Source organism: Piliocolobus tephrosceles, chromosome 15 (assembly GCF_002776525.5).
Source record: "Piliocolobus tephrosceles isolate RC106 chromosome 15, ASM277652v3, whole genome shotgun sequence".
NCBI lineage: Eukaryota > Metazoa > Chordata > Mammalia > Primates > Cercopithecidae > Piliocolobus > Piliocolobus tephrosceles.
Genome location: NC_045448.1, coordinates 1,223,715 through 1,250,858, shown reverse-complemented (window position 1 = coordinate 1,250,858; position 27,144 = coordinate 1,223,715). Strand labels below are relative to the sequence as shown.

At 42.9% G+C, this 27,144-nt stretch overlaps 1 protein-coding gene across 1 annotated transcript in view; it reads right to left on the bottom strand.

The window, feature by feature from the left end:
• SNTG2 (syntrophin gamma 2) overlaps window positions 1–27,144 on the bottom strand; it is a 374,015-nt gene that overhangs the window by 4,944 nt on the left and 341,927 nt on the right. Inside the window, exon 16 of the mRNA XM_023192643.1 lies at window positions 23,294–23,404. Coding sequence (XP_023048411.1) covers window positions 23,294–23,404 — 111 coding nt within the window. The remainder of the gene's footprint in view (window positions 1–23,293; window positions 23,405–27,144) is intronic.

Here is a 27,144-nt window from a genome sequence, read left to right as displayed (position 1 = left end):
AAACTTTTAGGACACCATGAGGCTCTACCCTGTGCTTGTCAAAATGTGAACGATGAGGTCACCCATCATTGGAGAAAATGCTTTTTCTTTCCCTCTTGATGCGCAGGCATGCCCCATCTATCACCAGAGTGACACTTTCAATCAACATATAAATGCTAATATTACCCCATGTCCTCAATCAACCTCCTCCAGTGGAAATCACACCTCCTTACTGCACGGTCCATTTATCCGTCTCAGTGCACAAACTGTTGGACATTTGTCACAAAGTGTCTGTGAGATGACTGGCCCTCTGATGAGCAGCCATCCTGGGTTCTTAGTTTTCCCAGTCGTTACCTAATGGCCCTATGGGAAAGGGGGCAAAGGTGAAGTCAATCAGCATTGAAGAAAACCATTTCCACTGGGCCACAGCAATCCAACACAGGCTGCCTTTCACCGCAGGCCACTCCTCTGCCACTGACGGACCCGTGAATTCCAGGAGGTGGTTATGGGGACTTGGCTCTTAAAGCAAGACTTGAAAGAGATGGTTGTTCAATGCATGAATGAATACCTGGAATACGCGAGAATGCTTTGTAGTTTGCCTTAGAAAAAGCCCAAGAAGTATAGGATGAAACGCAACAATGAGCAGGAACAGTCACACCCGGGAACTCAATTCCACACTTGCAGTGCTGCAGAGAGCTCAAGCCAGGGCCCCAGGCACTTCCTTACGTTTACACTATGAGGCTGGAGCCCTCACATATGAACACACTCTGGAGCTCAGGTCGTGCTCCTTCCCCCCACTGATTCTGTGGGCAGGAGGTGGTGTGCAGACGACCTGGCTGTCCCGGGGGTGGAGGGGGCCTGATGTACAGCCTCTCTCAGTGCTGAAGTGTATGTGCTCCCGCCACAGCCAGTTTCAAGCTCCCAGTGGTTTTGTACATGGCTGGAAATTTTCTAAAAATGCACCATGTGGATTTTTGGGTGGTTGTGAGCCAGATGCAGCACAAGAGCATGCTGGGCAACTGTACAGCTCGGAGGTGATGTCTTTGTGAGGCAGGACCCCAGTGCGCCCCCAGAACTGCTGTGGTGACTGAATGAGGTGGCTGATGAGAAGGGTAAGGTTTCCGGTACAGCATCAATGCTCAACAGACATTGCCATTTTCACCAAACCATCTTTGTCAAATGAATAAGGCATCCTTAGCCTCAAAGCTAAGGTAAAATAAAACAAAATGTAGGTGATACAGTCCTCATTTTTCAAATGAGAAAACAGAGATTTAAATAACCCATGCAAGGTGACAAGGCCAATGTGTTGCAAGACTGGCACCTGAAGTAGAATCTGATCCTTAGCCCAATGGGACCTGATGTTTCACTCATGGAAGATTTCAGAACCTTGACACTATGAGGTCGCTGTATTACAAAACGCCCAAGAAGAAACTCATAAGCTTTATGGGGAGTGGTCCTGCAGAGACAGCATTTCCTGGGAGCCTGCTGGACAGGCAGAATCTCAGGCTCCACCCTGACCTACTGAGTTGACACTCGCAGGGTTGCTGGACTGTGTGTTCAACCCTGACTAGGAGGGGTTGCTAGGAGGAGGCCTGCACAGGCCCAGCCTCACCATGCCCAGGAGCTCAGCAGGCAGAGGGGCCTGCAGCCCAGCCCAGGAGCTCAGCAGGCAGAGGGGCCCACATCCCAGCCCAGGAGCTCAGTGGGCAGAGGGGCCCAGCCTCACCATGCCCAGGAGCTCAGCGGGCAGAGGGGCCTGCAGCCCAGTCCAAAGGCGCTCAGGAGGCAGAGGGGCCTGCATCCCAGCCCAGGAGTTCAGGGGGCAGAGGGGCTGGCATCCCAGTTGAAAGGAGCAGAGGGGAGAAGAGGAGAGGCTGGCACCCCAAACACAGTTGGGAAGCTAAAGGTGCCAGGAGGATTGAACAGAAGACGGCTTTGGTTGTAACTTGTCATTTTCATTGCACCCTGGGGGAGTAAATGATTTTTACCGTTGGGCAGGGTGTGGGTGGAGGAGGTTCCAGAAAAAGGCAGGAACTGAGGCACGAGTGTGGTGAATTAGAAAGTGATGGTTGCCCTGTGGGGCTGTGCAGGGACTGTCAGAGAGCGGACTCTGCCGGTACTCCTCTGCAGGGCCAGGGACCTCCCAGTCGACTGGGAGACACCGAATCATGTCTATGGGGTGAGGACAGCTGTCCATCATGAGACAGGAGGGAAAGACTGAGTACAGGACTTTCCCTCAGGAGGGGCTGCAGGTGTCCAGGAAGGGTGAGGGCATGCCAGAGGGCAGGTCGGTGAGGAGGAAAGCGCCTCGTGGGCTGGCAGAGAGGGTGGGGCGAGCATTCCACCATGGGGGCTGGCGTTCCTGGAACAACCAGGTCAGAGACACTTCAGAGCAGTGGGATGAAGGCTTCAACAGTAAACTATAAACGAGGCAGGTGCTTTTCCCCAGAACGGCAGAAACAGCTGGTGAGAGAGAAACAAACCAGGCTGCTGAGTCTGGCTGGATGTGGCCGAGTCGGCAGATGAGCACAGAGGGCTCCATTCACATCCTGTGCGCCTCCAATCTTGTTTGGAAGTTGTTGTGTCAAGTGCCCTCTTTCTTCTACCCGTTCGGATTCATCGGGTTAGATTCAAAGATCTACCTTCCTTGGCAATGTTCTCTGTCATCGTGACAGGGTACTCCGTGATTTGCCTCCTGGGATACTTTCCTTGGTGTTTCTTTGACTCAGGTTTTTAAACCACCTTTTCCCCTTCAGCAAATAATGGAATCATATCTTCATAAATGTTATTTATACCCTCAGTATTATTATCTTGCCAGAAGGCTAAAAAGCATCTGACTTCTGCAAACAACTCTGAATTTATCACTCTTGCTTCTTCCTGTGCCTTCAGAGACATATTTTAAAGATGAATCCCCGGCTCTTTGGAAAGCTGTTTTCACAAAGCGTAGTCCTTGCAATTTACTGTAGCTCCAGAGTCAGGCAGACAGAGAGAAAGCAAGGAAATTAAGAGAACCATGGGGCTGCTTTCTTCTGCTTGTGTAAATATTTTATTTGGAAATTTCCAAGTTCTGACAAAGATAAATAACTCCTACACTTATTGGCCGAACAAGGTCAATTTTGTGAGGAGATGGTATAGAATTTTACCCATTCCAAACGTGATATTGAGAGTAAAAGTAGTAATAAACATATTAAGGAATTGGGAAGACATTTTCTGATAATTTTGTCTTACAAATAATGAACAAAAACATGAAAATCAGGCACCAATTCAAGTCAATCATGTCCCTATTCACTCAAAATATCATTTGCTTTCGTAAGGCTAGTCATTACAGCACGATGGGCTTTTCTTTTTCTTTTTCTTTTCCAATAATGACAGCTAAAAAAACTTCATGTATCTTTTTTGGAAGCACGTTGGCATTTATACTTCTATTTTCTCATTTAATAAAATACAGTTCTTACAATCACTGTTGCACTGTTCCCTTTCCATCATCAACATTCATCATGTTTCTCTGAGCCAAAACCTTAGCCTTCACTCAAGTCATCAGTGCCAGCAAATGACAGCGTGCTTATATTTCAAAGCATATGTGCAGAAACAGCATCTGGCTGTCCTTGCTGGAAAAATCTGTGATTTATAAATTGCCAAACTCCTGCAAGAAGCACCATACAGATGACTACAATGGATAATCATAAATAAATGGGCAATCTGGTAGCTTTTCTAAGAGGCAGAGGACACATTTGCACGTGTATTGGGGCCAGCTGTGTTGCAGGGCGACCTCCTTCCAGACCTCCATTCACACTGTAACACTTTCCCTCCTCTTTCAAAGGCTTGAAATTAATTCAGCCAAAGCCCAGCAGGAGCTAATGTGGTTACATCCAAGTTCCGCCTTCCAGGAAGAACCACCTTCTCCCTCGGCAGAGTCTGCTCCCCTGACTGTTTTCTGAGGAATCACTACATATTAAAAAACCATAATTATCCTAATAGGCATTGGGGGGAGGGTGATGCAATGTCTGAAATGTAGAAGGCACTGCGGGGTGATAGCAAGGCCAGGAGACTGAGGTCATCCCATTTCCTAAATGGGCACACTTCTTTTGTTGTTGTTGTTTATAAAATTTTAATTTAAAAACATTAAATTTTTAAACAGACATTATAAGTTATTATCCCCTCCAAAAGGCTTATAATTCATTATTTTAGAAATAATCATTTCCAAACGTTGACAAGACCAGAGTCTGGGCAGGCTGTGAATCTTAGATGACTTAAGCTTAACTTTGATTCTATGTTTAATAATTCTTTTACCCTAAGCAAGATATTTACACTCATCCCCAGGTTCACGAACAAACCGAGGATAATTATACTGTTTGTGTCCTGGGGCTGGGTGGTGATTAATGCAATCATGCATAAACACTACCCAGCACAGTCCCTGGCATCTGGATGGCACTTAATATACAAGAGAGATTAAAACTGTCTTTGTGAAACTTATGAAGGTGAGAAAAGTAGCGTAAGTGACCCCACCTTGTTTCTAACCTCACAAGCTGATGGCCTTGTTCATGGCTGGACACAGGCCCAGTTCAGAACACAGGAATTTATCTTCTAGTTAAACCTTAAAGCAAGGATGATAACAGCCCCTTCCCAAAGCTACCCCTGTTCTTGTTCGAGGACCAAAACTGCCTTTGTATAGCTAATGAAGGGCCACAAGTTTAGAATTATGGCAGGAACGTGAATTCTGCTGAAAGCTCTGCATAGGTCAGTCATAACTAGTCATTGTTTCTTAACTTGCTTACTGCTCAGGTGTCATGTAGCTGGTGTTCACAAGACTTGTAACTTCCCTAATTGCCTCCATAGATAACATCACTATTGTAAAGACTAAGACTGGTGTATGAGATATTTTTTCAGACCTTATATTTTAGTGGAACAACTGATGCCGCCTAGACCAGTGACACCAACCAGGAAACGATGCAGTGCACAAAGACAGTTTGGACATCCCGTCATTTCATCCCCAACCCAGCCAGTCGGCATTTCCTGTTGTCTAGCCCCTTGCTGGAAGACTATCCTATAAAATCCTAGCCTTTGAATTCTTCGTAAGGAAGATTTGAGAAGTACCTCCTGTCTCCTCTCGCTCTTTGCCTTGCAATAATTAAACTCTTTCTCTGCTGTAACACGTGCTGTCTCATTGTATTGGCTCTTTTGTGCATCAGGCAAGAAGAACCCACTGGGCTGTAACAAGATTACTTTTAAAGAAAATAATTTGTTAGAAATGCACCAAGTAAGAAAGCTAGATGTGCAAGTATTAGTTTAAGCTGATTTCTGTTCAACTGCAAAATTTGTTAATGAAAAGAGTCAAACTCTGTAAAATATTTGAAGAGATTTATTCTCCAATATGAGCGGCCATGGCCTGTGACACCGCCCTCAGGAGGTCCTGGGAACATGTGCCCAACGTGGTTAGGGCACAGCTTGATTTTATACATTTTAGGAAGACATGAGACTTCAATCAAATACATTTAAGAAAGACATTGTTTTGGTTCAGAAAGGTGGGACAACTACATGTAGGGACTTCCTGCTTACAGGTAGATTGAAAAATGTTCTGATTGACAATTGATTGAGTGTATGTAAAGACCTGGGATCAATAGAAAGGAATGTCTGCGTTAAGATAAAGGATTGTGGAGACCACAGTTCTTATTTGCAGAGGAAGCCTTAAGGTTTATAACCATGGGCTCTTCTTAAAGACCACAACATCATCTCTCACTGCCTGTTCCTCTCTGTCACTCTGAAGTCCCCGTGTCTCTCCGTGTCCTGTCAGGCCCCTGTCTGGCTCCCATCACTGTATGTGTGAACCCGTTTTTCACTCCTTTCACTCCTTGGCCAAGGCCCTGTGAGTTCAACATTAAGGGGTCTGAATGGCTGGATCTCACCCATCCCTGGGAAGAGAAAACTAGCTCAGAGGAGTCAGCTACGGTTCTTTCTTTTTAGAGAAAGAATAGGTTGTAAAATATTTCTTTTCAGACTTAAAGAATATGTTGATGTTAATGCCGGAGAGGCATCATGAGGCACACCCAACCGTTATTCCCCGTCATGGCCTGAACCAGTCTTTCAGGTTAAATTTTAAGAAATCCCTGGCTGAGAAGGAAGTCCAATCAGATGGCTGGGGGGCCTTAGAATTTTATTTTTGGTCTCCAAATTATTCATGCACCCTTGCGTGTAGAATAAAACATATAAAGCACATGCTGTGCTCCAGGCAGGGTCCAGTGGCTGTTGCCATAGGGATGTCAACCTAAAGCAAGAAGCTGAGACTAAATTAATACATGTGGAGACTTTCTTTGAGCTAAGCTTGAGAGCTGCAACCTGGGTACCCAGATTTAAATTGCCCTGAATATACACTCCAAAATGCTGCAGTTATAAATGGACCTTTAAAAAAAAGAGGCAGTTTCTGAGTTGTTTACCCAAAATCTAAATTAAATACCATAAGCTACTGATTGATTGGCTATGCTTTGTTCTTTGTATCACAAATTCCAGGAACATGAAGACGATGGGTAAGGCAGCAGGGCAGGGCCCGATGCCTTTAAACAGCTGCCCCAGGCAAGGATGTACGTGTGGGACTGCAGAACTGCAGCCCCAAACTCACGTCTCCCTGGGACTGATAAATTCCACAAACCTCACGTAGCTGACTCTTCTGAGCTAGTTTTCTCTTCCCAGGGATGCGTGAGATCCAGCCATTCAGACCCCTTAATGCTGAACTCACAGGGCCTTGGCCAAGGAGCGAAAGGAGTGAAAAACGGGTTCACACATACAGTGATGGGAGCCAGACAGGGGCCTGACAGGACACGGAGAGACACGGGGACTTCAGAGTGACAGAGAGGAACAGGCAGTGAGAGACGATGTTGCGGTCTTTAAGAAGAGCCCATGGTTATAAACCAGTGCTTTCAAAACCAATTTTGTCCTGGTTTGATGATGGTCCGAGTCTCTGGGCAGGGCTGGTGAGGGTCAGCTGGGGTGTGGCTTGCCTGAGGGCTCCTTGGTTTTCATGGGCTGAGCCTTAACACCAGGAAGACCCACAGGCTGGTCAGGAGGCTACTGGACCTTGTCCTGCAGGAGTCCTGGCTGGAGCTCTAATTCCTCTCAAATCCTGACCTTCTTACTCAAGGGCCCAAAGCCCCTGCCTGTTATGTTGGTGCCTGGGCAGGGTTAGCACTGGGACCAGAAGGGCTTCACCCTCCTGTTCCCTGATGACTGAGCCCTGACCTTTGTTTTCCTCTTTACCAAATTCCTTTCTAAAGGGCCCGAGTAGTTGTGCCCTACAAACCGTAAAATCCCCTTGAACAGATTCTTTTTTTTTTTTTTTGAGACGGAGTCTTGCTCTGTCACCCAGGCTGGAGTGCAGTGGCCGGATCTCAGCTCACTGCAAGCTCCGCCTTCCAGGTTTACGCCATTCTCCTGCCTCAGCCTCCTGAGTAGCTGGGACTACAGGCGCCCGCCACCTCGCCCGGCTAGTTTTTTTGTATTTTTTAGTAGAGATGGGGTTTCACCGTCTTGATCTCCTGACCTCGTGATCCACCCGTCTCAGCCTCCCAAAGTGCTGGGATTACATGCTTGAGCCACCATGCCCGGCCAAATTCTTTTTTTTCTTATTAATCCGTATGATGTGGCTGACTTTCCAGCCTAACTTTGGCACAGCATGACATGGTGGATGCAGATGCCCTCATCTTAACTTCAGTGTTACTTCACACTGACCTCAAGTCTTCAGACAAAGCTTAGCTCTTTCAACCAACTGCCAGCTAAAGAATCCCCAAAACCCACCTATGACTTGTAAGCCCCTACTTGAAGATGCCCACCTTTCCAGGCTGAACCAGTGCACACCCTCCATGCACTGACTTCTGATTTCACCTGCGATTCTGTCACCCTGAAATGTATGAAACCAAATTGCAACCTGGCTGCTCAGGTGCACCTGCACCTTCTTGGGACCTCAGGAGGCTGTGTGTCGCCAGGTCGCAGTCACTCTGTCGGCTCAGAATAAATCTTTATGTATTTTGGCAGCATTCGATTTCCTGTTGCCATCCTCTTCGTCTTCCTCTAGTTGTGAATGCTGAAGCCTGCACTGCAGGGAGCTTGCCCCTCCGGTTCATGTCCTGGCTGCCCCTGGAACCCAGCACTGGAGAGGTTGGGTGGGATGTGCGGAGCAAACAGGACTTCCTGCTCAAGCAAGTCTGGACATCAGAGCTGGAGATGCGGACTGAGACCACAATCAGCTGTGGTCGGGGCGAGCCTGCCCTCTGCCCTCCCTGGGACTGGGGCTTCCTGTCTCCAGAGACATCCTTGGATGTGGGCGGCTCTCAGGAGTCCCAGTGCCAGGCAGGGTGGAGGGGTGGTCCTATCGGCAGGGCTGCTGGGCCAGGTGTGCCCAGAACAGGGCGAAGAGTGCGAGTCCACTCTTCCTATGCACGTCCTGCTTCCCAAATTCATAATCCCAGTAAGAGGAAGCTGCTCCTGCCCTAGAGAGCAGGTGCTATTTGAAATGTAGGACACTCAAAAGACAAACGTAATTCATAACACAACTCACAACAAGCCGGGAGCAAGAAACGGGCCTCGTCTAAGGGGTGAGATCCCTGCCCCGAGGTCTTCACAGAAGACTTGCTAGGAAGGCTCTGATTTGCATTGATTAGGTCCTCAAGAAGGTTTTAAATATTAAAGGAAAATATCTTTTCCAGACTCTGAACTACCTAAGTCCCAGGCTACAGCATGTTGTTCATTAAAATAAAATAAAACAGGCCGGGTGAGGTGGTGCACAGCTGTAATCCCAGTGCTTTGGGAGGCTGAGGTAGGAGGATGGCTTGAGCCCAGGAGTCTGAGCCTGCAGTGAGCTGTGACTGTGCCACCGCACTCCAGCCTGGGCAACAGAGTAAGACCCTATCTCCAAAAAAACAAAAACACAAACAAAAAACAAGATAAAAATTAGAAAACAGAGCACTGTCGGGTCTCAGCAGGCGGCACCCTGAAGCCTAGCACATGGATGTGCTGAGGGCCCCAGAAGCTGCCTCGGAATCAAGGTCCCTCCAGCCTTGTCTTGTTTCTCTCCCAAATGCGGGGAGAAGCTCTCTGGAGTCTCCTTACTTGACTGAGAAAGCTTCTTTCAAAGGAAATGCAACTGTCTTAAGATCGCCTCCCCTGAGATCTCATTAAACAGCCGGGAAAGATCCACCACCAGAGAAGAGAAGGGACTGGAGGTGGCCACCAGGCCCAGACTTTCCCCTCTTCTTCCGAGGGCAGCTCCCGGAGGTTACCTGGGAGACTTGGTCTGCAGCCGAGACGACCTTCACTCCCACGCACCCTCCCTGGAGCACGGGCCTGAGCATCCCCACTCCTCCTCTCTGTAAGGAGGGCATCTGGGCCTCGGCCACCTGGACCCTCTGAGTTCACATGTCCCGTGACCTCCATGAACACGCGTGAGTGTAAGAACTGTTCTCTGCTTCCCTCTTGTTAACACGTGTCTCTGCTGTAGGGGTGTCAGCTGTGGCCCTTTTTGATGGGGAACAAAGGGATCGTCCTGAGCTTCCTGATGCACACAGAAAGCACAGCGTTCAAGTGGGGGAAGATCTGGACGATCACAGGTGAATCTGGTCACCTGGAAACTCCTGTGAGCATCTCCAATGGCAGAGACACGTGGACTCCTGCAAATCCAGCTCAGCTGCCATCCTCCCGTGGCAGCCAAAGGTCTCAGAAAGGCACGTCTCTAAAACTTGGTTTTCTCACCTATAAATTGGGGCAAACCCCAGTCTGTGTCTATTGGGAGAATCAAGTAAGATACTGAATGTAAACTTTGGCACAATTTAAACATCAAAAACGGCAGCTATAATTTAGACTAATAACTTCTTTCTTTGAGTCAGGTGTCTTGCCTGTAAAATGGAGATCTTTTGTTATAAAAAAATTAGGAAGAAAATCAACTGTAATTGGCTCTGTGTGAATTAATTCAATGATTAATTCATTAATTAATTCAATGATTATTAATTGAATAACATTAATTCAATGTCCCACATTAATTCAATGATTATTAATAACAAAAGATGGAAAATTATTTTCCCATTTAGGAAAAAATGTGAAATAATAGCAAAACTAGGATGCTTTTATAATTAATGCAAGTAATAATAAAATGTCACTATTTTACCATTCAATTTTAGAAAAACAAATCACATTTATGTCAAATATTTTATTTTTGTACTAGATCACTTTTGTGAATATATGCACTTACATTACAGATATTTCACGTTAGAATCTTTTTTGGTTGAAAGAATAGAGGTGATCATCTGTTTTTGAAGAGATGCCATTTTCAACAACGTTTTGTTATTTGGTATTTACTAATTCCTAGCAGGAACCAGCTCTATAGAACCTGGAAAAGAAAAATGACCCACTTTGCAAAAGAATTTCTCCTTTGATTAGTATGAAATGTTTGCCCTTTCTATCCTGGAAAGGACAAATAATGGCGTTTTGTAAACGGGCTGTTGGGCGATGATCTCATTTATTCAAATGCCAAGTCCACCCTCTGTCTGCATAGACTCCTCTTCCCACCCCTTCTTCCAGGGTAGTAACAACCAGCATCTCGGTTCTTTCAGTCACTTCTCCAAATTCACGATCTCTGAGGTCTGCAGGTTTTGTTACCTAAATCAGTACGTTTAGACAGAGGTGAGGATTTGCTTTAGTTGTTAGCTCCAGTTTTTTTTGTTTGTTTGTTTGGTTGGTTTTTTTTGTTTTTTTTTTTGTGGGGAGGAGAAAGAAGACCTTGGGAACACACAGAAAATTGTCAGAGGCCATGGAGAGGGAGGCAAGTGCCTCGGTGCCTCTTCTGTGCCGCCAGAGCCTCCACCCCTCTGGGAGCTCCTGGAAGCAGCCCGTGCTGCATCCCAGCTTGATTCCGGTTCGATGTGGCCAGTGTGTGGATGGTGCAAAGCCTTAAGCAGTTTCTAGTCTGCAGATCAGGGAGTGATGCAGCAGCCAATACTCTCATTTGGCCATTAGCATGGGGGCAGGGGGTGCTGCCCTTTCCCCCACCTGACCATCTTGTCTCCAGCCTGTATGCAGGTGCCAGTGCACAGCTCTTGGGCTGCAGGAGAATGTGTTTGTTTCTGTGGGTTGAGCAGTTACAGCTTCCTCTACTGTGGTGTGGCGGAAGGGTTTACATTTTCCTCTTGATATTCATCAGCTTAAGATTCACACATCAGAGAAATAACCAGCCCTCACAATGAGCACATCTTTTTACTGTGAGGTGTGACAAGCCTTCCACTCAGCTTGAGGGAAAACTGGCAGGAGGCCCTCCTCCTGGAGTCTGGAAAAACATAAAAACAGCTACAAACCATTCCTTACATAAATGTGAGAACTGAAGTGGGAATTCAAGGTGGCTCCAGCCCCAACTAGCACGTGTTAGATAACTCTGGTAAGTGACTGTTTTGTATCACGCATTAGGGAGTTTAAAACACTGCTGCTAAATAGCAAAAGAGAAAAGAGATAAAGTGGACTTGATCAAAATAAAAAACTTTTGTGCATCGAAGGACATTTTCAAGAGAGTGAGAAAAGACGAACTACAGAATGGAAGAAAATATTTACACATCATGTATCTTAGAATAATTTAATATCCATAATATGTCAAGAACTCCTACACATCAACAACAAAAAAACAAACAATCCACTTTAAAAATGGGCACAGGACTTAAGTTTCTCCAAAGGAGACACGCAGATGACCCCTTAACACAGGGTAAGATGCGTCACATCATCAATCACTGGGGAAATGCAAACAAACAAACTCTCAAAATGAGATACCACTTCACACCTACTACAATGGCTGTAATATTTTAAAAAGGAGAAAAGAAAAACATTGGTGAGGATGCGGAGAAACTGGAACCTTCATTGATGGTTGGAATGTAAACAAGTATAGGTGCTGTGGAAAACAGATGAGCAATTCCTTAAGAAAGTTAAATAGAGTTATGATATGGCCTAGCAAATTCACTCCTATGGGTATTCCAAAAAATAAAAAAGGGACTTGAACAGATACGTGCATGTAAATGTGCATTGCATCATTATTCACAATAGCCAAAAGGTGAAATAACCCAGAGTGCTCATCAACAAATATCGAATAAAATATGATGTATCCATAAAATGGAATACAACTCAGCTCTAAAAAGGAATGTTCTGATACTTATTCCAACATGGATGGACCTTGACGACATTAAGCTCTAAGCAAAAGAAGCCAGACAGAAAAGGTCATCTATTCTACGATTGCACTTCTATGAGGCACCTAGAAAAAGCAAATTCATAGAGATAGACAATAGAATAGAGGTTACCCAGAGCTGGGGGTTGGAAGAAGGGGAAAATAAATTTTGTTTCTATCCCCTTATAATGAATAATCTGAAAAAGAAATCAGAGAAACAATCCCGTTTACAATAGGATGAAAAAATAAAATGCTAAGGAATGAACTTAACCATGGATGCAAACGTCTTGTAGAATGAAAACTAAAAGAAATTGTTAAAAGAAAGTAATGAAGACACCAATAAATGGAAAGGCATCCCATATTTATGGGTTGGAAGGCATAATATTATTAAGATGTTAATATTACCAGAAGTGAACCTCAGATTCAATACATTCTCCATCCAAATTCCAAAGACATTTTTTAATAGAAAAATGCATCTGTAATCTTAAAGGATCCTGACTAGCCAAAACCATCTTGAAAACAAATCAACAAAGTCTGAGGTCTCATGGTTCCTGATTTTAAAGCTTATGGCAAAGCCACAGTAATCAAAACACCATTACTGGTATAAAGAGAGACATACAGGTGAATGAAAAAATAATGAATGATGAATGAATACACCAGAGAGCACAGAAGTAAAACCTGGACTATGTGGTGCTATATAAGTCTGCCACTCAATCGGAAATGTCTGTGCTATGGGCAATAAGCAGTTTTTAAATTAACCGGTGCTGGGAAAATTAGATATCCACTTGCAACACAATGAATTTAGGCTCTTACCTTATACCATATATAAAAATTAACCCCAAATGAATCAAGGACTTAAACATAAGAGCTAAAACTTTAAAAAGTTTAGACAAAAACATAGGGAAACACTTCATGACATTGGGTTTGGCAATAACTTCTTGGATATGACACAAATAGCAAAGGCAATCAAATAAAGCATAGATAAATTAAAAGAGATAATTAGATTGCACCAACATTAATAACTTTTGTGCATCGAAGGACACTGTAAACAAAGAATAAAGAGAAACTCCAGAATGAGAGAAGACATCTGCAAATCACACACTTGATAAGGAGCTAATATCTAGAATATTTAAGAACTCTTACAAACAAGCAACAACAACAACAAAAAACAACTTGATTAGAACATGGGCAAAAATCTGAATATTTATCTAGAGAAGATATACAAGTGTCCAATAAGCACACGAAAAGATGTTCAACATCAATAATCATTAGAAGATAATAAAACCCCAGTGAGATAACATTTAACATCCATCAGGATGGCCAGTACTCTCCTAGGAAAATCAGAAGTGTTGTTGAGGATGTGGAGAAACCGGAACCCTTGTGCATTCCAATTTCCTTTGTTGGTGGAAATAAAATGGTGCAGCTGCTACAGCAAAGGGTATGGGACTTCCTCAAAAAATGAAAAATATACTTACCACATGATCCAGCAATTCTACTTTTGTTCAATACCCAAATAATTTAAAGCAGCGACTCAAGCAGATATTTGAACACCTGTGTTCACAGTAGCAATATTCACAAGAGCCAAAGGATGGAAGTAGCCTAAGTGTTCGTCCATGAATGAAAGGATTAAAAATTGGGTATATGCATATAATGGAATATTATTTAACCTAAAAAAGAAAAGAAACTACAGCTAAAGCAATCTATAGATTCAATGCAACCTCTATCAAAATTCCAGTGACATGTTTGACTGAAACAGAAAAAAATTCTAAAATTCATATTGAACTACAAAAGACCTTGAATAGCAAAAGCATTGTTGGGCAAACAGAACAAAGCTAGGGGCATTGCACTACCCAACTTCAAAATATACTACAAAGCTGTAACAACCAAAACAGCGTGGTACTAATGCTAAAACAGAAATATAGACAAATACAGAATTGAGACCCCAAAGATAAATCCATGCTTTTACCATCAATTGCTCCTTTACAAGGGTGGCAAGAACACATAATGGGGAAAAGATAGTCTCTTCAACAAATGATGTGGGGAAAACTGGATATTCACATGCAGAAGAATGAAATCATATCTTTATCTCACACCATATACAAAAATCAATTCAAAATGGATTAAAGATTTAAATGTAAGACCGAAAACTATAAAACTACTAGGATAAAACATAGGACAAAATATTTTTGGCACTGGTCTGGGCAATGACGTTTTGGATATGACTCCAAACGCACAAGCAATGAAAGCAAACAGACAAATTAAAGTCCATTCAACTAAATAGTGTCTGCACAGCAATAAAAACAATAAACAAAATGAAGTCACTACCTGAAGAATGGAGGAAATATTTACAAGCCATGCATCTGATAAGGAGTTAATATCCAAAATATATAAGGAAGTCGAGGAACTCAAAAGCAAGAAAACAACCTGATTTTAAAATGGGCGAAAAACTTGGACAGTCTTTTCTCAAAAGAAGACAGACAGATGGCCAGCAAGTCTATGAAACAAATGTTCAGCGTCACTAAGCACAAAGAGAGTGGGGAGAATGGGAAACTGACGCCTCCAAACTGGTAGGTACTATTGTGTCTAGTACTTTTCTCTTTGAAAATCTGCATCAAAAGAGGCATATTTTGGATTTCTGTCTTTACCAATGCCTTGGAGTTGAAATATTATAGTATTTTAATTTCAAGACCAATATTACTTTGACTTCCAAAATATAGACCCTAATGGGGACAGTCCCTTCCAAATAAAAAGGATAGGAAAACAAAGCAATGAGAATATGATTTGTTTGATCTGGTGACATAAACCATGACTGTGACGTACCTGAAAGAAAAGTAAAACACACCAGCCTCTCTCTAAGGTCACCCAGCGGACGGGTTTGAAGGCTGCATTTCTATCTTAGAAGCTGGAGTGTTTACCAGGAACAGTTCTCCCAGTGTGAACATCCATCTTATATTTTGTCAAACCCAATCACAAGCGAGTTATTTAAGATTGTTGGACAGAACCTGTGTGTGCGTCATGCGGTTTCTCGGTGTTCAATCCAGACCCACACAGGCTGAAGTACATGTCTAGATTTAGTGTAATGATACTTGGAAAATGGAATTCACCTGTAGGACTCCAGTCTAATTTTAAATTTATCTTAGAAGCCCTGATGGTTGAAAATAAAATGATTAGACATTTTCTTGGTTTTCCCTGGGCCCAGACTGGCTTTACTTACCTACGTGGCCATTGTTTTAATACTCTAACTTCCTCACCTACCTGTGAATCCCCAAAGCCAGGGTCAGAGAGGAGCATGAGTCCTTCCCTCTCACACAGAAGCTATAGCCCTGGTTCGCCTTTCCTGGACCAGCAGGCAGCGTGGTTGGCTGCTGACGGCTCAGGCCTCTGCTGGGCTTCTCTCAACACGGAGAGAGCCAGGAAGTACGTCAGGACCCATTCCGTCACGTCTCCCCAGAATTAGCTTATAGGTTGATAAAGTTTCTCAAAGCATGGTTAATTGCAGGAAACATTTACGAAGCATCTGTCACATGGAAAGCCAGCGGCTGATGCAGTGGAGGCACGGGGATACATTCAGAGTCCTCTACGCAAGGAGCACGGGCTCAGTGCACTTTAGTGTCAACAGTGGCTGGGCCCCAAGTTGAGAGACAAAACACATGAATCTCTCCGTGAAAAAGGGAATTACTGGGATAGGGTTATAATCAAGAAGAAAGAACATAGGTATTTAAGAAACACTCAATTCACTTTTCTGTATTCTTTGAGTACTTTGTCCATGCATGTTTTGAATATTCATTTTCATTTTTATTTCAATAGTTTTTGGGGAATGGGGTTTTTGTTTACATGGTTAAGTTATTTAGTAGTGATTTCTGAGATTTTGGTGCACCTGTCATCCGTGCAGTGTACACTATACCCAGTGTGTAGTCTTTTATTCCTCAGTCCCCTCCCATCCTTCCCCCACCAATTCCCCAAAGTCCATTGTGTCATTTGTAGGCCTTTGCATCCTCATCACTTAGCTCCCATTTATGAATGAGAACACATGATATTTGGTTTTCCATTCCTGAGTTACTTCACTTAGAATAATGGCTTCCAGCTCCATCCAAGTTGCTGCAAAAGACATTATTTTGTTCCTTTTTATGGTTGAGTAACATTCCATGGAGTATATGTACCATGCTTTCTTTATCTACTCATTGGTTGATGGGTACTTAGGTTGGTTCCATGTCTCTGAAATTGCTAATTGTGCTGTTATAAACATTTGTGTGTATGGTGTCTTTTTCGTATGACTTTTTTTTTTTTTTTCCTTTGGGTAGATATCCAATAGTGGGATTGCCGGATCAAATGGCAGTCCTACTTTTAGTTCTTCAAGGAATCTCCACACTGTTTTCCACAGTGGTTGTGCTAGTTTACATTCCCACCAGCAGTGTAAAAGTGTTCCCTTTTTACCAACATTCACACCAACATCTACTGCTTTTTTAACTTTTTGATTATGGCCATTCTTGCAGGAATAAGGTAGCCTATATGTTGTGGTTTTAATTTGCATTTCCCTGCAAATTAGTGATGTTGAGCATTTTTTCATATGTTTGTTGGCCGTTTGTATATTTTCTTTTGAGAACTGCCTATTCATGTCCTTTGCCCACTTTTTGATGAGATTATTTGTTTTTTTCTTTCCGGTTTGTTTGAGTTCCTTGCAGAGTCTGGATATTAGTCCTGTATTGAATATATAGATTGCAAAGATTTTCTGCCTTTCTGTGGGTTGTCTGTTCACTTTGCTGATCATTTCTTTTGCTGTGCAGAAGCTTTTTAGTTTAATTAGGTCCCATCTATTTTTTTTTTGCTTTTTGTTGCATTTGCTTTCGGGTTCTTCGTCATGAACTCTCATTGGCCTAAGACTATGTGTAGAAGAGTTTTTCTGATGTTATCTTCCAGAATTTTTATAGTTTCAGGTCTTAGATTTAAGTCTTTGATCCATCCTCAGTTGATTTTTGCATAAGGTGAGAGATGAGGATCCAGTTTCATTCTTCTGCATGTGGCTTGCCAATTATCCCAGCCCCATATATTGAATAGAGTGTCCTTTCCCCAATTTATGTTTTGGTATGCTTTGTCAAGATCAGTTGGCTGTAAGTATTTGGCTTTATTTCTGGGTTCTCTATTCTGTTCCATTGGTCTATGTCTGTTTTTGTACTAGTACCGTGCTGGTTTGGTGACTACAGCCTTCCACTATGGTTTGAAGTCGGGTAATATGATACCTCCAAATTTGTTTTATCTTAGTTTTGCTTTGGCTTATGTGGGCTCCTTTTTGGGTCCATATAAATTTTAGGTTTGTCTTTTCTAGTTCTGTGAAGAATGATGATATTTTGACGGGGACTGAATCTGTAGATTGCGTTCAGCAGTATAGTCATTTTCACAATATTGATCCTACCCATTCATAAGCATGGGACGTGTTTCCATTTGTCTGTGTCATCTATGAGTTCTTTCAGCAGCGTTTCATAGTTTCTCTTGTAGGGGTTTTTCACCTCCTTGGTTAGGTACATATCTAAGTATTTTATTTTTTTGCAGCTGTTGTAAAAGGGATTGAGTTCTTGATTTAATTCTAAGCTTGGTCATTATTGGTGTACAGCAGTGCTACTTTTGTGTACATTGCTTTTGCATTCTGAGACTTTACATGTAAAGTCAGTTTCTAAGTACAATCATATCATCAGCAAACAGCAATAGTTTGACCTCCTCTTTAAAATGCTGGATGTCATTGATTTCTTTTTCTTGTCTGATTGCTCTGGCTAGGACTTCAGTACTATGCTGAATAGAAGTAGTGAGAGTGGGCGTCCTTGTCTTCTTCCAGTTCTCAGGAGAAATGCTTTCAACTTTTTCCCATTCAGTATGATGTTGGCTGTGGATTTGTCATACATGGCTTTTATGACCTAAAGTCATGTCCCTTCTATGCTGATTTTGTTGAGGGTTTTAATCATAAAGAGATGCTATATTTTGTCAAATGCTTTACCTGCATCTATTGAGATGATAATATGGTTTTTGTTTTTAATTTTATGTGATGTACCACGTTTACTGACTTGCGTATGTTAAACCATGTGGATTTTCCCTCGGAGGGCCCTAAATATTCCTGTGTCTCTGGCTTTGGGGGAGTTAGCTGCTAACACTCCAGGTTTGCTTCTGGAGAACCGTCTTCATTCTGACTTGCCTCTGCTGCAGGGGGAATTTTGTGACTGAATGTTGTAACTTCAATTCACCATTCTGAACACGTTAGTTACTGAATGATAATACACTTGTTTGTTGCCACTGCTTAGAAAAGAGATTTCATTCAACTATATTTTTTTGTTCATTTGAATATTGTGTTTCTGGACTCAGTCATTGACAGACTTATAACCAAAACAAAGATGTTGTGTTCAAACATCCTAAAAGTAGCCAATTCATTTTTTCGGAATGAATCAACTATCCAGCCTTCTATCAAAGGTTATTATTTAAGAAATGGAAAGATAAGAGAAGGAAGGGAGGGAAAGAAGGAAGGAAGGAGAGAAGGAAGGAAGGAAGGAGGAAAGGAAGGAAGGAAGGAAGGAAAGAAGGAAGGAAGGAAGGAAGGAAGGAAGGAAGGAAGGAAAGAAGGAAGGAAGGAAGGAAGGAAAAAAGGAAGGAAGGAAGGGGGAAAGGAAGGAAAGAAGGAAGGAAGGAAGGAAGGAGGGAAGGAAGGAGGGGGAGAGGGAGGGAGGGAGAGAGTGAGGGAAGGAAGGAGGAAGGGAGGAAGAAGGAATGCTTTGCTTTTGTTTTCATTTTCTTGAGACAAGATTTAAAAAAATAATTTCGGATCTGTATTTGGGAAGGGGGCGTTGCACTTCATGAGTATCATATTAATTGTTTATCCTCTTCCTTTTGATATCCATCTGCATGAGAACATTTAGAAGCCCCTGGTTTACACACAGGGAGATGGGAAATTCTCTGTTGGGTGATGTTTTGCTGGGGCTGGCCCTCCCTCCTGGCACCATCTGGCTTCCTGAAATAGTTTTCTCAGCACCCTCGATTCAGTCTTTTCAGTGATAAATGCTGTGGGCATCGATCGGCACTCCTGCCGAGAAAGCTCAGCAGCCAGGCCTCAGTTTCAGAAACACCCCAAATTCCTTCTGGCCTGCCACCCCCTCAGTGGTCCTAAACACGCAGGTGCTCAAGCCCTCCATCTGTGGCTGGCACACTCAGCCGACTCACTGATGGCAGAGGCGTAATTTTCAGTGGGGTTTACTCTCACAGATCATTATAGAGTGAAAATACACACTAGTGTTTCTCCCAGAGACATGATTCTGCAGTAAATTGTGCCTTGCTTTCAAGGCACAACCTCCGCTTCATGGATATATATGTGGGAATATCAGAAACTTCTGTATGTATCTGCATGGAGTCATTAAAATGTATCTCATTTTAATGATAGTAGGAACAATTTTCTCCTTAGAACTGATGAAACGCCTGTGAGTACATCTGGCAGTTTCTTTAATACTAATTTACTCCTTCTTCGTTAATTTATTCATTTAAAACATTTATCAAGTGTACATATGTGCTGAACCTCATGCTGAATATAAAAAAGCTAAACTAAAGTTGCCCTTTGGAGGCTCAGCCTAGAGGCAGAAATGGAATTATAAAGAAATATGCAAAATACAAGCAATATGCACAGAAACATGGCAGGGTTTCACTGGGTATCTTTTGTGGGAACTGGGAAAGGGCAGCTTCCCCTGTGCAGTGCAGGTCAAGCTATGTCTGAATAATCTGACATAATTTGCATGAATAACACAATTAAACAGCACAAGATGGAAATTCTTCATTCAATAACATTTGCTTCCTCTCCACTCTTTTTTTTTTAAAGGCAAAAACAGTCAAAGGGAAGAAAAATATTTTATTTAAAAACTACTGCAATCTCAAATTTCCAGCCATTGGAATCCTTGTGAAATCATCCCACAGTCTTGAATTCTATGTGATTTTTAAATTTCTTTCATTACTTTTTTGTTGAGATAGAGTCTCGCTCTGTTGCCCAGGCTGGTGTGCAGTGGCATGATCTCGGCTCACTGCAAGCTCTACCTCCCAGGTTCACACCATTCTCCTGCCTCAGCTTCCCAAGTAGCTGGGACTACGGGTGTCCGCCACCATGCCTGGCTAATTTTTTGTAGTTTTAGTAGAGACAGGGTTTCACCGTGTTAGGCAGGATGGTCTCCTGACCTCGCGATTCACCTGCCTCAGCCTCCCAAAGTGCTGAGATTACAGGCATGAGCCACCATGCCTGGCCAATTCTATGTAATATTTGCAAATAATGGATGGTAGGAATTAATATTTCACTCTGCCCCCCAAGCCCCAGAACTCCTCCTTCAGATTTCAGGAGAAACTCAAGTGTTCTCATCGTGCACTAATTACTAAGGCAGTGTCCTTGTAGAATATTCCAGAAATATTTTCAACAACTACTAAAAGGAAACTTGTTTCATTGTTACCACTCATTTTACTAGAAAATCAACTTACTAGGAATACTGTTTTCTCTGACACTCCTGGTTAATTGATGTATTGAGGTAATAAAAGGTTCCTATTAAGACGACATATTGCTAACATCCAAGATTTGCAATAGCTTTGAGTCTCAACTCAGAATTCATTCCTGTGGACTCCTTATGTCCTGCATTAGCTTTTAGAGTTTTCATTTCCCAGCCGCCATGTTCTACATTAGCTTCTAGAGTTTTCATTTCCCAGACGCCGTGTTCTAACTTTCCGTACATCTCGTATGTTGACAAGTGCAGACCCTCAGTGTGTGGAGGTGACTTTGGAAAATGCCCACAGCCTCCCATGCACTAAGTGTTTGCAGTCATCCACATGTCTGTTTCCTACTCTGTGGGATAAGGTGGGAAATGCTGTCATCCTCGTCTGTGTCCCCTCTTCTTCCTGTGTGAGCTGTGAGGTCCTCAACTGCACAGAGCCCAGGGAGCTGGGGGGCCCGAGCGACGTGCCCAGGGCCTTCGGGTCACTGCTCTTGTGAGGTCCCTGCCTGTCTCTACCCAAGTTCTTCCCTCTCGCCCCAGAGGTGCCACAGAGAGGCCTTGGGTGGCTCTGAGATCCGGTGTGGGGAAATGGAGGTGGAGGTTTGTAGGGACATATTAATGTGCCCCACATTCATTTCTCAGTGTAGCTAGGTTGCTGTATTTGCAGTTTTACTTTTTTTTTTCATAAAATATTCCCATGAATTGTTTAAACTTCAAGCCCTACGAATCTTGCGTCCATCCCTGTGGCCTCTGGAACTCCCTGAGGCATTCTCCTTCCCACCCGCCCACGATGGAAATAGGTAGATCCAAACACAGCAGCACAAGGCAGCCACGCCTGTCGCAGAGCCTCTGTCCCACGCGAATCTAACATATTTCAAGCCCCTCTGTCTTAGGTGACCTGATACGGATGCTCCTTTTATTAACAGATAATCAAGCGCTGACTGATCATTAACAAATAAACACAAAAACATTTAACTTTAACAGACACTGTTAAAAGGGTGTTTCAGATGCCATGGAAGCTGCTGGAGGTCCTGAAGCCTGTGCCCCGGGGATGAGAGGGGCTCAGAAAGCCACAGGGACACCACAGGCATGAAACCCTCATGGCCACCGGAGACCTCCCGCGCCCTCACAGTAGGAGACCCAGAGCTCCACAAGATTAAAGCAGCAAAAGGTTATGGGGCTCCTCCCCTGCCAGGGGGCCCAAGGCAAACAGCTGCATAAATAAACAAACCAGAGGAAGAACGTTCTATTTTCATCCCTGATCGATTCACATCCACGCCAGTGAAATACCAGATGGAAATTGATGTCAAGCCTCTCTCTCCACATTCCCAGCTTGCTGGTGGCTGACGACCCCAGGATGCGGCTCAGGGCAGCCTGCTGAGAGGTCAGTGCCTTGCCTGCTCAGGGCCCTGGGGTCAGCACGAGTGCCGCTGCCTCATCACTGTCCCCCACCCCAGGAGCCACAGCCTCTGTACCATCTGCAATCAGGTTTTACTTTTGTCAATTTCCAAAACATAAAAATGTCAAACAATCACATACAATTTCCGTTGTACTTAAAAGCAGCTATAAATTGTCATTTCATTGAGATCAATGAAGAGAGGATCAAAGTTGACCTGAACTTTCACATATAAAAATACCACGTGTGACGTGTTGCTCAGATTAATTCCATCAGAGAAAAAAATGTCTGCAAAGTATTGACAATCTGTTTCCACACAATATGTGTTCATGAGTCTCATATTTTTTAAAATTTATTTTTCAGTTTAGCAAATTTAATCTTTAGTTTTATTAAGTTTATATTAAAACTGGCTTGTGGGCAACATATTTATACATAAAATATGGTAAAAGTCAATACCTGTCAATAGTACAATGTCACCTCCAGGCAATGAATTTAAAAGGTCTAAGGTCTTTTAATTAACAAAGAAGTTTGTTCTCAATATTATAGTCAATTTATCACACACAGGGTGCAAACAAAATACAGTTTGTAAAACCCTTCCTTTAAATTTTGACTTCTGGTATATTTTAAAATATTGATTTCCTGCTAATATTTACTAAGATGCTTGTACATTTTAGTCAAATCAAATACTTTGTTTCAACAGTCACTATTTTAGCATATAAACGTCTCTCTGATAGGAAACATCCTGTACAGCTTGAGCGTCCCAAATCTGAATATCCAAACACTGAAATGCCCCAGAATCCCAACCTTCTTGAATGCTGGCCTGATGCTAAATGTTCCAGAATCCCAACCTGCTTGAATGCTGGCCTGACGCTAAATGTTCCAGAATCCCAACCTTCTCAAATGCTGCCATGATGCTCAAAGGAAATGTTTATTTGAACATTTTGTATTCTGGATTTTTGGATTTCAGATGCTCAATCAGTACCTAATCCACAAACATTCCAAAATCTGAAATCCCAAACACTTCTGGTCCCAAGCATTTCAGACAAGGGACATTTGACCTGGACAGGCTCTTTCGACGTATCTATCGTTTAATTTTTAAGAAGGACTTGTGCTTCGGGACCTATTGGTTTACGTATGTGTGCATGGGAAGGATGGAGATTTTTACCAGCAGACCATCTGAGCTGTACTTTATGTGTGGGTGGGTGGCAGAATAACCCATGCCCCATGCCCCATGCCCCATACCTTCGTCTCAATCTGTTTGGTGTCTAGATTCTGAAACAGCAGCTTTACTCGAGTTTTCCCATCATCTGAAGATCCCTTAAGCTGAGAGAATTTAAATCTCCAGAGCACATTCTGTAAAGGAATAAAATTAATTAGTGATTTATAAGCAAGAGTTCATTTATTTGATTAGCATCTCTTACTACATTAAACAGCCTTGTTAAATCAACAGACATTCACAAAATGTTTAAATCGACATTTAGCATGTGATGATTTGTCAGTCTCTACTTTCTCACTCTTCAATCTTTGCAAACTGGCTTCCTCCAGCCCACCCAGCTCTCCTGCCCCATGGTCCAGCCTCCAGTAGCTGCTCCGCATGTCTTGAGGATGCATCAGCATCCACCGTCCTCAGTCCCACGTCGCCGCAGTGGCCCCTCTGGTCTTCCCTTGTGTTTTCCTGTACACAGCCTTAAAACATCTTATGAGCATTGCTCCTTTTTCTGCTTAGAGAACTTCAGAAAAATTCACTAGAAGTTCCAGTTCTTCCTATATTATATAAGACATAGTCGAGAGTGCAGACAAAATGAAAAACTTTAATCCTGACTGATACCACCCCATCTATGGCTATATGTGAACCACTAAACCTTAGTTTTTCATGAACCAATTTGAGAAATGTAAAATTAAAAATTAAAAATATTGCCTTTTAATACTACTGCAAAAATTACTTAATGTTTGCTAAGGTACTTTAAAGATGAAATGTACTCTACAAACTCTAACTCCCATAAATAAAAAAGGCTGCAGCAAAGAAAGACTTAATGGATGTCTTCTATAAAAGGTAGTCTTTAATTATACATACTTCATTATAATAAATCTTTATCTTCCCAGAAAAATTCCACCAGGGAACAGTAATTTTTTTTTTTTTTTTTTTATCCATAGGTTGAATTTCCATTAAAAGCTTTTATTTTTAAACAAAGAACATATTTTTCTCCAAGTGTCAGGAGAGGGAAAGGGGCTGCAGAAAACAGGTAAAAAGTTTCAAGAACACTTTTATCCCATCTGACCATTGACGGGTTTATTTCCTGCCCACATGCTAACCTCAAGATTCTTGGCCACATCTTTTCCTTTATATTAAACCCAGGAGCTAAATAGAATCTCTGCATTTTATGCCGAAGTGTCAAAGCACATGTTTCCTGTAGGTTTTAGGAAAATTAGAACTTCATAGGATCTTAGGGAATAGTTTCTCTGTCTCTTCCATGTTCACAGTGAGGAAACTGAGCCCAAATCCACCTGGACAGACTTGGGCATCAGGATCCTTTTAGAATTAGAATTGCCAGACACTGTGCAGAAACACAATATTCCAAAATCATGCTTCAGTCACTGCTTCCCATGTGATATGGTTTGCCTGTGTCCCCACCCAAATCTCATCTTGAATTACAGCTCCCATAATTCTCACGTGTCGTGGGAGGGACACAGTGGGACATAACTGAATCATGGGCGCAGATCTTTCCCGTGCTGTTCTTGTGACAGTGACTGAGTCTTACATGATCTGATGGTTTTATAAAGGGCAGTTCCCCCGCACAATCTCCTTTGCCTGCCGCCATGTAAGACGTGCCTTTGCTCTTCCTTTGCTTTCTGCTGTGATTGTGAGATCTCCCCAGTCATGTGGAACTGTGAGTCCATTAAACCTCTTTTTCTTTATAAATTACCCAGTCTTGGGTATTTCTTCATAGCAGTATGAGAATGGACTAATACCCTATGGTCATCAATTCCAGAAGTGAAACATGTGTATCCATTCTTGTCGTGAGCAGAAGAGAGTGTGACGTGAGCTCCAGAGCACTGATGCAAGCCCCGGAAGCAGATGGCAGCCACAGCCGGCCTGGAGGGCCTGTCCCGGTGAGGGAGCTGCCGGAGCCACTCCCGCCCTGCTCCACCCACTGCACCTGCCTCCGGAGAGCCTCTTCCCACACTCCACAGCCATTCCACCTTGTCTGGACAGCACCAAAGCACCCTCTCTGCAAGCTGTTCAGTGAAGGCTGTGACTTCAGCCTCTTACATTGAGGTAAGTCTCATCTGCCTTTAAAAGGACCTATCATCCATCATTTGTAGGAGGGACCTGTGATCAAAGGTATGTGCTCATCCATCAGGAGAAGCCAGGCAGTCTTGGCTATTGAGGTTTTGCCTAATTTCTCACAAAATAAGCAATACTCAAACGACTCAGTGAGCAGCAGTAAGAGGCTTTGGCTCAAATTTGATTTTGAAGAAAGAGAGCTCAGCAGAGCTCCCCATTAGGATAGCGTCTTGGGAATAACCTAAATTAATATTTTGCATGGTATCGTAAACTGCTATTAAAACATTATATATAAAATGTGCAAAAACATCTACATAAAAGTCCTGTTTATTGTTTAAAGACTTCAAAATGGTCCTCCCAGTGAAGTGATTTAGGTATATAATTATTGTCTTTTTGGTCCATTGATACTGCACTGTAACTGTACTCACATTTGCAGATTTGAGAATAACGTTTCCTCATGAGGCATACACATCCAGTATATATGCTTAAAATTGTGTCCCAATTTTACCATCTAGCTCTTGTTGGGGTAATGGAGGACAAGGATCTCGTCAGCGTCTCTGGTTTGGGACAGGCTGCAACGTGGTCCAGGCACAAGTCGGGGCTCTGTGGGCGCAGGTGTGGCTCTCTTTCTGCCCTTCTCAGAGCGTGTGGTGGGGACGTGGTGGCTCCTCTCGTAATTGTCCCTCCAAATCGCCCCTGGTGGCCTCTTTTAACTCTTTCACAGCTTTTTTCTTATGCATCTCAGAATAGCAATGTTTCTGTAAAAAACGAACTTGTTTTTCCATTATGGATGGCATTTATGCACACTTTATTTAAAAGTGGTCTGGGTAACAGTTTAATTTCACAACTCTAAGCCCTTCTCCAAAGCGCGATCAGACCTTCTAGATCGGAATGTGGCATGTGCTCCACTCACAGCTCCAGAGACACTGTTGGCAGCCAGTCACAACAGAGCCATTTTTATTTGTTCCACAGCCTGGGGGATAAACTCGGGTGGACCCATCCTCCCGTGGCACAGATAAAAGCTGAAGGGAAGCCAGATTTTTAGTTCTCCCTCTTGGAAGACAGAAAATATTTTTCCGTAGTTTTAGTAATTAAAGAGTAGCTTTGCAGTTGAGTGTGCGTTACATGAAACATGCTAATGTTTACATATTACTGTGATGGTTTCAGGTTGTTAAAGATGATAATCACATCTCACTTCCTTTGTAACACGGTCTGATTGTTAACATAACTGACAGTGGAAGGTGATACTTCCTCTGTAACGCTCTCTGATAATGTTAACACACCGACAATGGAAGGTGATACTTCCCTCTGTAACGCTGTCCGATTGTTAACATAACTGACAGTGGAAGGTGATACTTCCTCTGTAACGCTGTCTGATTGTTAACATAACTGACAGTGGAAGGTAATACTTCCTCTGTAACGCTGTCTGATTGTTAACACACCAACAATGGAAGGTGATACTTCCTCTGTAACGCTGTCGATTGTTAACATAACTGACAGTGGAAGGTAATAGTTCCTCTGTAACACGGTCTGATTGTTAACATAACTGACAGTGGAAGGTGATACTTCCTCTGTAACGCCATCTGATTGTTAACACACCGACAATGGAAGGTGATACTTCCTCTGTAACACTGTCCGATTGTTAACATAACTGACAGTAGAAGGTGATACTTCCTTTGTAACGCTGTCCGATTGTTAACATAACTGACAGTGGAAGGTGATACTTCCTCTGTAACACTGTCTGATTGTTAACATAACTGACAGTGGAAGGTAATACTTCCTCTGTAACGCTGTCTGATTGTTAACA